Source organism: Oncorhynchus kisutch, linkage group LG20 (assembly GCF_002021735.2).
Source record: "Oncorhynchus kisutch isolate 150728-3 linkage group LG20, Okis_V2, whole genome shotgun sequence".
Taxonomy (NCBI): domain Eukaryota; kingdom Metazoa; phylum Chordata; class Actinopteri; order Salmoniformes; family Salmonidae; genus Oncorhynchus; species Oncorhynchus kisutch.
In genome coordinates this window covers 13412972-13427699 of record NC_034193.2, presented here as the reverse complement: position 1 = coordinate 13427699, position 14728 = coordinate 13412972, and the positions used below count along the sequence as shown (strand labels likewise).

The 14728-nt window shown below is 47.5% G+C and overlaps 1 protein-coding gene across 14 annotated transcripts in view; it reads left to right on the top strand.

Annotated features, from left to right (window-relative positions):
* Positions 1 to 14728, top strand: part of LOC109865595 (neurexin-1a-like) — a 78398-nt gene that overhangs the window by 56816 nt on the left and 6854 nt on the right. For 5 of the 14 annotated variants that reach the window (XM_031799581.1, XM_031799585.1, XM_031799579.1 and 2 more), the window contains 7 exons: positions 2514 to 2717; positions 4941 to 4967; positions 9508 to 9630; positions 9897 to 10046; positions 11085 to 11316; positions 11468 to 11658; positions 11819 to 12010. In XM_031799581.1, the coding sequence (XP_031655441.1) occupies positions 2514 to 2717; positions 4941 to 4967; positions 9508 to 9630; positions 9897 to 10046; positions 11085 to 11316; positions 11468 to 11658; positions 11819 to 12010 (1119 nt within the window). The remainder of the gene's footprint in view (positions 1 to 2513; positions 2718 to 4940; positions 4968 to 9507; positions 9631 to 9896; positions 10047 to 11084; positions 11317 to 11467; positions 11659 to 11818; positions 12011 to 14728) is intronic. The other 9 variants (XM_031799589.1, XM_031799582.1, XM_031799587.1 and 6 more) reach the window with 3 other exon arrangements.

Sequence of the window (14728 nt, the reverse complement as noted above, 5' to 3'; positions counted from 1 at the left end):
AGTGGTTGAACCAGGGACTGAACCTGTTTTTTAATTCTCATTTTCTTTATGGGGGTGTGCATGTTAACAATACTACTGAAAATATCAAAAAAGAAAGTCCAAGCGTCTTTGACAGAGCTGATTCAATACCAATTTACAGAGGCCAGGTTATGGAGGAAGGCTCATTAAAGTTATTTAGAAAGTGTCTGTGAGGATAACATCAAGGAGAGTAGCCTTCTCTGGGTGTTTGGAGTCATACCTAGTGGGACTGGTAATAATCTGAGATAGATTTAGAGAGTCCCATGGCTTTAGGACTTGGTCAGGTGGTTTAAGCATATCCCAGTTCAGGTCACCTAGCAGGACAGATTCAGACTTAGTGTAAGGGGCCAGGAGAGAGTTTAGGGCAGGTAGGGTACAGGCCGGTGCTAATGGAGAACGATAACACCCAGCAACAGTCAACAAAGAGCTGTTTGAAAGCTTATTGCTTAAAACCAGCAAGTCAAATTGTTTGGTGGAGTTGGTGTGGACAACCGAGCACTGAAGGTGTTCCTTGGTAAAGATCGCCGCTCCACCACCTTTGGAAGATCTGTCTTGCTGGAAAAAGTTACAAATGGAAAGGTTAACATCAGTGTTCAAAACACTCTTTCATTTTATTTTACCAGGTAAGTTGACTGAGAACACGTTCTCATTTACACCAACAACCTGGGGAATAGTTACAGGGGAGAGGAGGGGGATGAATGAGCCAATTGTATGCTGGGGATGATTAAGTGACAGCTTGGGGATTTAGCCAGGACACCAGGGTTACTCTTACGATAAGTGCCATGGGATCTTTAATGACCCCAGAAAGTCAGGACACCCGTTTAACGTCCCATCTGAAAGACGGCACCATACACAGGGCAGTGTCCCCAGTCACTTGGGGCATTGGGGCATTGGGACCAGCAGCATCTGGTCTCCCATCCAGGGACCAACCAGGAACCAACCAGGAACAACCCTGCTTAGCTTCAGAAGCAAGTCAGCAGTGGGATGAAGGGTGGTATGCTGTTTGCTTCACAACTACGTCTCAGTAATGACCAACAACATTTGGATTGGAGCTGTTAACCCACACTTTCAATTGATACATTTTAGGTATTAAGCCTCTAGTGTTAACGTACAGACCCCCCCCTCCCTCTCTCTACACCCCCTCTTTCTCTCTCTCCCCCTTCTTGCTCTCTCGACCATCTCTCTCTCTTTCTCTCCACCCCCCTCTCTTACTCTTTCTACCCCCCCTTTCTCTCTCTGCCCCCTCTCTCTCTCTCTCTCTACCCCCCTCTCTCTCTCTCTCTACACCCTCTCTCTCTCTCTACCCCCTCTCTCTCTACCCCCCCTCCGATCTCTCTCTACCCCCTCTTTCACTCTTTCTACCCCCTCTCTCACTCTGCCCCCCCCCTCTCTCTACCCCTCTCTCTCTCTACCCCCCTCCTTCTCTCTCCCTGCCCCCCCCCTCTCTCTCTCTACCCCCTCTCGCTCTCTCTCTCTCTCTCTCTCTGCCCACTCTCTCTCTACCCCCTCCTTCTCTCTCTCTACTCCCCTCTCTCACTCTTTCTACCCCCTTTCTCTCTCTACCCCCCTCCTTCTCTCTCCCTGCCCCCTCTCTCTCTCTCTACCCCCTCTCGCTCTCTCTCTCTCTCTCTCTCTCTCTCTCTCTCTCTACCCGCTCTCTCTACCCCCTCCTTCTCTCTCTCTACTCCCCTCTCTCACTCTTTCTACCCCCCTCTCTCTCTTTCCCCCTCTCTCTCAGGTGCTCTGCTGAAGCACCATTTTCTCATTTCATTTAGTCAGCTGTTAAGAAATTGCTCCAACGCACACATACACATGTATGTATGTGTGCGTTTGTGTGGGTGTTAGTTATGTTATCATGATGTAACAGGCTAACCTCCAGTTAATGAGGATTCATTAGCAGTTTAGCTTTTCACCCTCTCTCTTTCTCCTTATCTCTCCTTCCCCCTCTCCCTATCTCTCCTTCTCCCTCTCCCTTCTTCTCCCTCCTTCTCCCTATCTCTCCTTCTCTCTTCTCCATTCTCTCCTTGCTCGCTTTACTGAGCACTCACTGTTACGGTTCCCTCTGAAATTCACTCACTTATTCACACACACACACTCTGAGCTCATTAGTATTCGTGAGACCTCTCTCTCCCTGTTGATTTCGCCACCAATGGTGTCCCATGGAAAGAGAAAGGGAGAAAGAGAGAGAGAGAGAGAGAGAGAGAGAGACAGACAGACAGACAGACAGACAGACAGACAGACAGACAGACAGACAGACAGACAGACAGACAGACAGACAGATTGAAGCATCAGAGAAAGGTAGAGGCAGAGGAGCAAATATAGAACCATCACTCTCTCTCAGCGGAAAACAGCTTTGAATTGAATATTTTCTGGAATTTAAGTCAAACTGGAGACACTGGTTTGATCTGCTTTGATGTGGTCTCATCTGGACTGGACTGGTCACTGCCTGATATTAATATCTTCCCCTCCCTCCTCCCTCCCTCCTCCCTCTCTAGATGCGACCATCCTATCCTATGATGGTAGTAAGTTTATGAAGGTCCAGTTGCCCGTATCGATGCACACCGAAGCAGAGGATGTGTCGCTACGTTTTCGCTCCCAGCGGGCCTACGGTGTTCTCATGGCAACAACATCACGGAACTCAGCCGACACGCTCCGACTGGAGCTGGACGGGGGGCGTGTCCGACTCACTGTCAACCTAGGTACACACACACATACACTGTCAACCTAGTTACACACACCAACACTGTCAACCTAGTTACACACACCAACACTGCCAACCTAGTTACACACACACATACACTGTCAACCTAGTTACACACACACATACACTGTCAACCTAGTTACACACACCAACACTGTCAACCTAGTTACACACACACATACACTGTCAACCTAGTTACACACACACATACACTGTCAACCTAGTTACACACACATACACTGTCAACCTAGTTACACACACATACACTGTCAACCTAGTTACACACACACATACACTGTCAACCTAGTTACACACACATACACTGTCAACCTAGTTACAACATCAACACTGTCAACCTAGTTACACACACACAAAGTAGGCCTATACCCTCACACACTGTAAACCTAAGTACACAGTAGGCCTATACCCTCACACACTGTAAACCTAAGTACACAGTAGGCCTATACCCACACACACTGTAAACCTAAGTACACAGTAGGCCTATACCCACACACACTGTAAACCTAAGTACACAGTAGGCCTATACCCACACACACTGTAAACCTAAGTACACAGTAGGCCTATACCCACACACACTGTAAACCTAAGTACACAGTAGGCCTATACCCACACACACTCAAAAATAACCTGAGAGCAGAGCACATGTACATAGAGCTAAACCAAGATCTGCTATTACACACACACACACACACACACACACACACATACACTCTTACATTGTTGTACTGTATTGTATTTTTGGTGTGAGTATTGTTGAACAGAGGGTTGGTCCTCCCGGTCCGAGGCTGCATTCCCTGCTCACTCCCAGATGACCACTGCACCCCTACACACACGCGCACACACAGAGACACACACATACACAAATACACACGCAGAGACACACAAATGCACACACACGCGCACACACAGAGACACACACATACACAAATACACACACAGAGACACACACATGCACCCACACGCGCACACACAGAGACACACACATACACAAATACACACACACACGCACACACAGAGACACACACATACACAAATACACGCACAGAGACATGCACACACACGCGCACACACAGACACACACATACACAAATACACGCACAGAGACATGCACACACACGCGCACACACAGACACACACATGCACAAATACACACACAGAGACACACACATGCACACACACGCGCACACACACACGCACTCACAGAGACACACACATACACAAATACACACACAGAGACACACACATGCACCCACACGCACACACACAGAGACAAACACATACACAAATACACACACAGAGACACACACACACACGCACACACACACACGCACACACAGAGACACACACATACACAAATACACACACAGAGACATGCACGCGCACACACAGACACACACATACACAAATACACACACAGAGACACACACATGCACCCACACGCACACACACAGAGACACACACATACACAAATACACACACAGAGACACACACACACATGCACACACACACGTGCACACACAGACACACACATGCACAAATACACACACAGAGACACACACACAAACACATGCACACATACACAAACACACACACAGAGACACACACGCACACACACAAATACACACGCACACACACTCACCAATAGATGCAGGGGTGTGTGTTGGTCTCTGGCTGTAGCATCTGCGTCTCTGCTGTGGTTGACGACACCCGACACACCTGGGGTATTATGGGAACCATGACCTCTGACCTCCCATGTTCCTCTGCTCCACCAGGGGTGGGATTTGGTGCTCTGTTGCTCGGTGACAGAAATTTGGGGCCACGCCCACCTCAGTGTCCTGATATTATGGATGTTATGGTCACGGAGGCTGTCACTCTCACCAGAGTAGCCAATGACACACATGTCACACTGAGACCTCTCGCTCTCCCTCAGCCAATTACAGAGCAAGACAATTCAGAGATCCATCAATCTTATTTGCTGGATTCCCAGTGCTACCATGTCATTCGCTCAGAGCAGATAGCAGAAAGCCCTATCCTCTGCTTTGATTAGCCAATAACCTCCTCCCAGCTTGCCCTCAGAAGGCAAGGAGAGTGTGTGTTCTCAGCGAGGTGTGTGTGTGTGGAGTGTGTTGGTGTGTTGGTCCCCAGCGCGTGGAGTTGTATCTTTGTGCAGTGTTAACCCTCTGCTCTGCTCTCCCTCCAGACTGTATCAGGATTAACTGTACCGCCAGTAAGTCACGCTCCATCTCACACTACCTCTGTGTGTGTTAGAACGTGTGTGTGTGTGTGTTTGTGTGCGCTGGTGTGTGTGACTGTGTGTTTGATTCTGCTAGAGTCCAGGGTTACTAAGGCAGCCATTTTAGAGATAATGTAAGAGAGGAAAGACAGAGTGAGGAAAAAGGGGGGTGGGGGTGAGGTGAGAGGGGGAACAGGAAAAAAGGGGGTGTGGGGGTGTGTTAGGGAATGAGGTGAGAGGGGGACCAGGAAAAAGGGGGGGTGTTAATGAATGAGGTGAGAGGGGGAACAGGAAAAGGGGGGGGGGGTGTTAGTGAATGAGGTGAGAGGGGGAAGAGGAAAAAGGGGGGGGTTAGTGAATGAGGTGAGAGGGGGAACAGGAAAAAGGGGGGGGGGGGTGTTAGTGAATAAGGTGAGAGGGGGAAGAGGAAAAAGGGGGGGTGTTAGTGAATAAGGTGAGAGGGGGAACAGGAAAAGGGGGGGGTGTTAGTGAATAAGGTGAGAGGGGGAAGAGGAAAAAGGGGGGGTGTTAGTGAATGAGGTGAGAGGGGGAAGAGGCGAAGGGGGGGGGTTAGTGAATAAGGTGAGAGGGGGAAGAGGAAAAGGGGGGGGGATTAGTGAATGAGGTGAGAGGGGGAAGAGGAAAAAGGGGGGGGGGGGGTGTTAGTGAATAAGGTGAGAGGGGGAACAGGAAAAAGGGGGGGTGTTAGTGAATGAGGTGAGAGGGGAAGAGGAAAAGGGGGGGGGGTGTTAGTGAATAAGGTGAGAGGGGGAACGGGGAAAAGGGGGGTGTTAGTGAATGAGGTGAGAGGGGGAACGGGAAAATGGGGGGTGGGGGGGTGTTAGTGAATAAGGTGAGAGGGGGAACAGGAAAAAGGGGGGTTGTTAGTGAATAAGGTGAGAGGGGGAACAGGAAAAGGGGGGGGGTGTTAGTGAATAAGGTGAGAGGGGGAACAGGAAAAGGGGAGGGTGTTAGTGAATAAGGTGAGAGGGGGAATGGGGAAAAGGGGGGGTGTTAGTGAATGAGGTGAGAGGGGGAACAGGAAAATGGGGGGTGGGGGGGTGTTAGTGAATAAGGTGAGAGGGGGAACAGGAAAAGGGGGGGGGGTGTTAGTGAATGAGGTGAGAGGGAGAACAGGAAAAATGGTGGGTGGGGAGTGTTAGTGAATGAGGTGAGAGGGGGAACAGGAAAAGGGGTGAGGTACACAGGGAAGAGAGAGAAGAGCCAAGGAAAAAGACACCGAGAGAGGTGTACAGAGGAGTGTGGAGGTGTGGAGTTCCGTCACAGAGATGGACTGAAAGCTTCTCAGGGCTTCCGGATAATTATATCTCCTTCATGCTGAAAATGAAAGATTCTCTACCCCTCCATCCTTTTCTTCCCTCCATCCACCCAGCCATCTATCCATCCACCCAGCCATCTATCCATCCACCCAGCCATCTATCCATCCACCCAGCCATCTATCCATCCACCCAGCCATCTATCCATCCACCCAGCCATCTATCCATCCACCCAGCCATCTATCCACCCAGCCATCTATCCATCCACCCAGCCATCTATCCATCCACCCAGCCATCTATCCATCCACCCAGCCATCCATCCACCCAGCCATCTATCCATCCACCCAGCCATCTATCCATCCACCCAGCCATCTATCCATCCAGCCATCTATCCATCCACCCAGCCATCTATCCATCCACCCAGCCATCTATCCATCCACCCAGCCATCTATCCATCCAGCCAGCCATCTATCCATCCACCCAGCCATCTATCCATCCACCCAGCCATCTATCCATCCAGCCATCTATCCACCCAGCCATCTATCCATCCACCCAGCCATCTATCCATCCACCCAGCCATCTATCCATCCATCCAGCCATCTATCCATCCACCCAGCCATCTATCCATCCACCCAGCCATCTATCCATCCACCCAGCCATCTATCCATCCACCCAGCCATCTATCCATCCATCCAGCCATCTATCCATCCATCCAGCCATCTATCCATCCAACCAGCCATCTATCATCCACCCAGCCATCTATCCATCCACCCAGCCATCTATCCATCCACCCAGCCATCTATCCATCTATCCAGCCATCTATCCATCCACCCCTCCCTTCCTCTGAGTGCTTTGTTTGTCTGTAGGCTGTCGTGAGTTGAGCTCTGTGTATGTGTGTTTGTCCTTTCACCACGGAAGACGACTCTATGACGGCATCCTGGTACTGACAAAGGGAGAAGGTGTTGCCATGGGAACATACCTAGACAACTTGTCTATGTCTATCGGCAGTATGTAACATAATGCTTTTCATAAGCATAGAAACCTTAAAAGGTGTTATTATGATTTTGTAATGATCAGCCATTATGAGTTATTATCAGCCATTATGAGTTATTATCAGCCATTATGAGTTATTATCAGCCATTATGAGTTATTATCAGCCATTATGAGTTATTATCAGCCATTATGAGTTATTATCAGCCATTATGAGTTATTATCAGCCATTATGAGTAAAAACAAATACTGCCATTGAAAGAGCTTAATATTAGGAGTTGATTATAAAACATGACAAGAGTTCGTACAACTCAGTAAATACAATATTACATACATTTCATTTGTATAAGTTCCATCGGGAGACAATTTTTTCAGCAAATTAGTCACTCTTCCATTACCATATTTCATGTCCTGTGTGTGTGTGTGTGTGTGTGTGTGTGTGTGTGTGTGTGTGTGTGTGTGTGTGTGTGTGTGTGTGTGTGTGTGTGTGTGTGTGTGTGTGTGTGTGTGTGTGTACATGTGTGTGCGTGTGTGTGTGTCCTGGCTGTTCTCAGGTTGGCATGGATCACTGCCTCATTCTCACATCAGCCTATTCACCCCAACAGTGTGCGGTCACACACACACACACACACAAAAAAAAAACACCAATCTCAGGCAGTGATCCATGGTAATGGGATGAGAGACTTGTGCCCAGAGCACAGCTGAGACTCCTCAGGGGAGCCCTCTGTCCTCTCCTGAAAACTAATCACACCTAACACACACACAAGTCACCTACACTCACACATACCTCACCTACACATGCATATACACAGAGACCTCACACGTGGCAATATGATGTGTGTGTGTGTGTGTGTGTGTCATGGTGCTGCCATTTCCCACAGCTGAATCTGTCAGGCTGTTTACCTCTCATCTTCTCATTCCTCCTATAGCTTATCACCCCCCCCCCCCCCACACACACACACACTGACACTCTGGTCTATCCTGATGAGAGGGAGAGAGACTCACAACACTCCCCAGAGATCGCCTTCAACAGACACTAGAGAGAGAAAATTAGGAGAGAGAAAGGGACGAAAGGAGAGAGAAAAGGGGAAGGAGAGAGAGAGGGATGAAAGGAGAGAAAAGGGGAAGGAGAGAGAGAAAGGGACGAAAGGAGAGAGAAAAGGGGAAGGAGAGAGGGATGAAAAGAGAGAAAAGGGGAAGGAGAGAGAGGGATGAAAGGAGAGAAAAGGGGAAGGAGAGAGAGAGAGGGATGAAAGGAGAGAAAATGGGAAGGAGAGAGGGATGAAAGGAGAGAAAATGGGAAGGAGAGAGGGATGAAAAGAGAGAAAAGGGGAAGGAGAGAGGGATGAAAAGAGAGAAAAGGGGAAGGAGAGAGAGGGATGAAAGGAGAGAAAATGGGAAGGAGAGAGAGAGGGATAAAAGGAGAGAAAAGGGGAAGGAGAGAGAGAGAGCGATGAAAGGAGAGAAAAGGGGAAGGAGAGAGGGATGAAAGGAGAGAAAAGGGGAAGGAGAGAGAGAGAGGGATGAAAGGAGAGAGAGAGAGGGATAAAAGGAGAGAAAAGGGGAAGGAGAGAGAGAGAGAGGGATGAAAGGAGAGTAAAGGGGAAGGAGAGAGAGGGATGAAAGGAGAGAAAGGGGGAAGGAGAGAGAGAGAGGGATGAAAGGAGAGAAAAGGGGAAGGAGAGAGAGAGAGGGATGAAAGGAGAAAAAAGGGGAAGGAGAGAGAGAGAGGGATGAAAGGAGAGTAAAGGGGAAGGAGAGAGGGATGAAAGGAGAGAAAAGGGGAAGGAGAGAGAGAGAGGGATGAAAGGAGAGTAAAGGGGAAGGAGAGAGGGATGAAAGGAGAGAAAAGGGGAAGGAGAGAGAGAGAGGGATGAAAGGAGAGTAAAGGGGAAGGAGAGAGGGATGAAAGGAGAGAAAAGGGGAAGGAGAGAGAGAGAGGGATGAAAGGAGAGTAAAGGGGAAGGAGAGAGGGATGAAAGGAGAGTAAAGGGGAAGGAGAGAGGGATGAAAGGAGAGTAAAGGGGAAGGAGAGAGGGATGAAAGGAGAGAGTTCCTCCTGCTGTATTACTGCTCTTTGTCCCTCTTGCTTCAGAGCTGAGTATCTAGTGCCACCATGTGGTCAGATAGGGTAGGACACTGTGGCAGGAGACATGGTGGAGAATGTGTTTGTGCGTGCTTGCCTGCATGTGTGCATGTGTTAACCCTTCGTGTGGGTGTGCGTAAGGTGTATGTGTGTGTATATTAACTAACTGGAATGTGTGTAGGTAAGGGTCCAGAGACCATCTTTGCAGGGCTGGGGCTGAATGATAATGAGTGGCACACGGTCAGAGTGGTGCGACGCGGGAAGAGCCTCAAACTCACCGTCGACGACCTGCAATCTGTAGAAGGTAACCATAACAACCCCCCAACGCTGTCAACCCTGACCTTTCAGTCCTAACCTTAACCCCTGGCCTCAAACCCATAACCTGCAGACATTGTTCAAGTACATTCAAGCCCAAGTGTCTTGTATTTAGCTGACCTGGTCCAATGTAGCCAATGGAATAGTCCCAAAAGTGCAAACTCCACTCACCCTGCACTCCGGTGAAGCTAAATCAATGTATTTGACCCCGGTCTGCTAACCTCTCCCCTGACCCCTGACCTCTAACCCCTCCAGGTCAGATGGCAGGTGACCACACCCAGCTGGAGTTCCACAACGTGGAGACAGGCATTGTGACGGAGAAGCGCTTCATGCCCGCTGTGCCCTCCAACTTCATAGGGCACCTGCAGGGCCTCACTCTCAATGGGATGCCCTATGTAGACCTCTGTAAGGACAGAGTAAACACACACACACCTACACACACCCACACATACACACACCTCACACACGCATACACACACCTCACACACACACACCCACACATACACACACCTCACACACACCTCACACACACACACCTCACACACGCATACACGCACCTCACACACACGCACCTCACACACACACACCTCACACACACACCTCACACACACGCACCTCACACACAGACACACCTCACATACACACACCTCACACACACACACCTCACACACACACACCCACACATACACACACCTCACACACACACACCTCACACACACACACCTCACACACACACACACCCACACATACACACACCTCACACACACACACCTCACACACACCCACACACACACACACCTCACACACAGTGTTGGTGGTAACATGTTAATATAATCAGATTACTGAGTAACATTACTACAGTTACTTTGTCAAACAACGAGTGCCTTACTTTCACAATCATATCTCTTAACGGGCGCGTTTCCATGAGCCGATCTCGACTTGTTTCCTCATTTAGTTGTGGAGCGAGCGGAGAAAGGCTGGAGAAATGTCATGACAGCTGTTGTCCATAGAAATGTATAGATGGCGCATCTCTGATCTTTGCCATTGAACACGCTTCTGTGGTAGCAAAGCCCATAGAGTGCCCTCTATACGTCTCTATGGGTCCCCGTAAGTGCGGACTGTGACCAGATCTGGCGGCTCGAGAGACAGATTTTGAATGAAAAGACAGGTTAGCTGTACAGACATTGGGCTTACACTAGATATGACGGATTAAGCAGCCGTACTTGTAGACTAGCAAGGCAACGCCACAGACGAAAGGTGCAACTACTGATCAAAGCTGACGTTGCTCATTGTAATATTGTAATATAACGCCTTACTTTAGTTAAATGTAACAAGTAATATGTAATACATTAGTGTTTTAAGTAAGTAACTCATCCCAAACACAGCACCTTACACGTACGTACACAACTACACACACCTCATCCTTGGTCATCTCGATCCTAGGTAAGAACGGCGACATCGACTATTGCGAGCTGAACGCTGTGATTGGTTATAAGAGCATCGTGGCAGACCCGGTGACGTTCAGGTCACGGTCGAGCTACGTGACCCTGCCAACGCTCCAGGCCTACTACTCCATGCACCTGTTCCTCCAGTTCAAAACCACCTCCCCGGACGGACTCGTACTCTACAACAGAGGAGACGGAAACGACTTCATAGTGGTGGAGCTGGTCAAAGGGTAATTACCTGTGTGTCTATACACTACTGCTACTGAACAGAGGAGATGATTCCACTTGATGAAAGGACTGGTCAGAGTTAGATATCTATCTACTATCTACTCAGGTATTAAAGTTCATATTGTAACGTTCCTAATCTCCCTCCCTCCCCAGCTACCTCCACTATGTGTCCGACCTGGGGAACGGGGCTCACCTGATCAAAGGGAACTCCAACTCTCCTCTGAATGACAACCACTGGCACAACGTCCTCATATCCAGAGACACCAACAACCTGCACACTGTTAAGATAGACACCAAGGTCACTACACAGACCACTATGGGGGCCAAGAACCTGGATCTCAAAGGTAACACACATCGACACAGACACATACTGTACATACCATAATACCTATGTATGGAGTCTCTCAGCCCTTGTCTCTTATAGCAGAGGGCAGTTCTGTCAGCTAAGCGAGACCCAGGTATGGAGCGAGGAGCTGCCACTCAAGCTGTGCTGTGTTCCTATAGGTGACCTGTACGTAGGGGGCGTGGCTAAAGAGATGTACCGTGACCTTCCCAAGCTCGTCCATTCCCGCGAAGGCTTCCAGGGTTGCCTAGCAACCGTCGACCTCAACGGCCGATTACCCGACCTGCTGGCCGACGCCCTTGCTACGACCGGACAGGTGGAGAGGGGCTGTGAAGGTACACACACACACACAGGTACACACACCATTAGCAATTACACAAAAAGTCTAGGAAGACAAACACATACCAGGACCTCCCCTTTTTACAATTGCAGATCATAGCTAATTGTTTTTATTATTCTACCTCTTTCTCCAGCTAACAGCTGTTTTATTATTCTACCCTCTTTCTCCAGCTAACAGCTGTTTTATTATTCTACCTCTTTCTCCAGCTAACAGCTGTTTTTATTATTCTACCTCTTTCTTCCAGCTAACAGCTGTTTTTTTATTTACATCTTCTAAGCTTTTTTATATCTACCTCTTTCTCCAGCTAACAGCTGTTTTTATTATTCTACCTCTTTCTCCAGCTAACAGCTGTTTTTATTATTCTACCTCTTTCTCCAGCTAACAGCTGTTTTTATTATTCTACCTCTTTCTCCAGCTAACAGCTGTTTTTATTATTCTACCTCTTTCTCCAGCTAATAGCTGTTTTTATTATTCTACCTCTTTTCTCCAGCTAACAGCTGTTTTTATTATTCTACCTCTTTCTCCCAGCTAACAGCTGTTTTTATTATTCTACCTCTTTCTCCAGCTAACAGCTGTTTTTTATTATTCTACCTCTTTCTCCAGCTAACAGCTGTTTTTATTATTCTACCTCTTTCTCCAGCTAACAGCTGTTTTTATTATTCTACCTCTTTCTCCAGCTAACAGCTGTTTTTATTTATTCTACCTCTTTCTCCAGCTAACAGCTGTTTTTTTATTATTCTACCCTCTTTCTCCAGCTAACAGCTGTTTTTATTATTCTACCTCTTTCTCCAGCTAACAGCTGTTTTTATTATTCTACCTCTTTCTCCAGCTAACAGCTGTTTTTATTATTCTACCCTCTTTCTCCAGCTAACAGCTGTTTTTATTATTCTACCTCTTTCTCCAGCTAAACAGCTGTTTTTATATCTTACCTCTTTCTCCAGCTAACCAGCCTGTTTTTATTATTCTACTCTTTCCAAGCTTTTTATTATTCTACCTCTTCTCCAGCTAACAGCTGTTTTTATTATTCTACCTCTTTCTCCAGCTAACAGCTGTTTTATTATTCTACCTCTTTCTCCAGCTAACAGCTGTTTTTATATTCTACCTCTTTTCTCCAGCTAACAGCTGTTTTTATTATTCTACCTCTTTCTCCAGCTAACAGCTGTTTTTATTATTCTACCTCTTTCTCCAGCTAACAGCTGTTTTTATTATTCTACCTCTTTCTCCAGCTAACAGCTGTTTTTATTATTCTACCTCTTTTCTCCAGCTAATAGCTGTTTTTATTATTCTACCTCTTTCTCCAGCTAACAGCTGTCTTTTATTATTCTACCTCTTTCTCCAGCTAACAGCTGTTTTATGTATTCTACCTCTTTCTCCAGCTAACAGCTGTTTTATTATTCTACTCTTTCTCCAGCTAACAGCTGTTTTTATTATTCTACCTCTTTCTCCAGCTAACAGCTGTTTTATTATTCTACCTCTTTCTCCAGCTAACAGCTGTTTTTATTATTCTACCTCTTTCTCCAGCTAACAGCTGTGTTTATTAGTTCTTACCTCTTTCTCCAGCTAACAGCTGTTTTTATATTCTACCTCTTTCTCCAGCTAACAGCTGTTTTTTATTATTCTACCTCTTTCTCCAGCTAACAGCTGTTTTTATTTATTCTACCTCTTCTCCAGCTAACAGCTGTTTTATTTGTATTATTTATATTTCTGTTTTTATTATTATTTTATCTCCTCTCTCTCTCTCTCTCTCCCCCTCTCTCTTCTCTCTCTCTCTCTCTCTCTCTCCCCCTCTCCTCTCTCTCTCTCTCTCTCTCATCTCCCCTTCTCTCTCTCCTCTCTTCTCTCTCTCTCTCTCTCTTCTCTCTCTCTCTCTCTCTTCTCTCTCTCTCTCTCTCTCTCTCTCTTTCTTCCCCCTCTCTGCTCTTCTTCTCTTTCTCCCCCCCCTCTCTCTCTCTCTCTATTCTCTCTCTCTCTCTCTCTCTCTCTCTCTCTCTCTCTCTTCTTCTCTCTCTCTTCGTCTCTCTTCCCTCTCCCCCCTCTCTCTCTCTCTCTCTCTCTCTCTCCCCCTCTTCTTCTTCTCTCTCTCTCTCTCTTTCCTTCCCCCTCTCTTTGCTCTCTCTTCTCTGTCTCCCCCTCTCTCCTCTCTCTTCTCTATTCTCTTTCTCTCTCTCTCTCTCTCTCTCTCTCTCTCTCTCTCTCTCTCTCCTCTCTCTCTCTCTCTTTCTTCCCCCTCTCTTGCTCTCTCTTCTCTTTCTCCCCCTCTCTCTCTCTCTCTCTATTCTCTTTCTCTCTCTCTCTCTCTCTCTCTCTCTCTCTCTCTCTCTCTCTCTCTCTCTCTCTCTCTCTCTTTCTTCCCCCTCTCTTGCTCTCTCTTCTCTTTCTCCCCTCTCTCTTCTCTTCCTCCCCCTCTCTCTCTCTCTATTCTCTTTCTTCCCACTCACTTCTCTCTCTCTCTCTCTCTCTCTCTACCTGTTTGTTTTATCACAGGCATTTCTATGCTTTCTTTTTACTAACCATCTAACATATTTTGCTTGTCATTCTTTTTGGCTGACAAAAGTTGCATTGACGAAAGCTGACCTGCAAGGTAGATCGCTCTGTGTGTGCGTGTCTGTGTGTATTCTTGTGATCAACTGGGTTCGAACCTGAGTCTCCTGCACACCACAAGACTGTGTTAACACACTGGGCTAAAGTCTAGGGCTAGGCAGTAGCTCAGGGCTCAATGCATGTGTTCAGG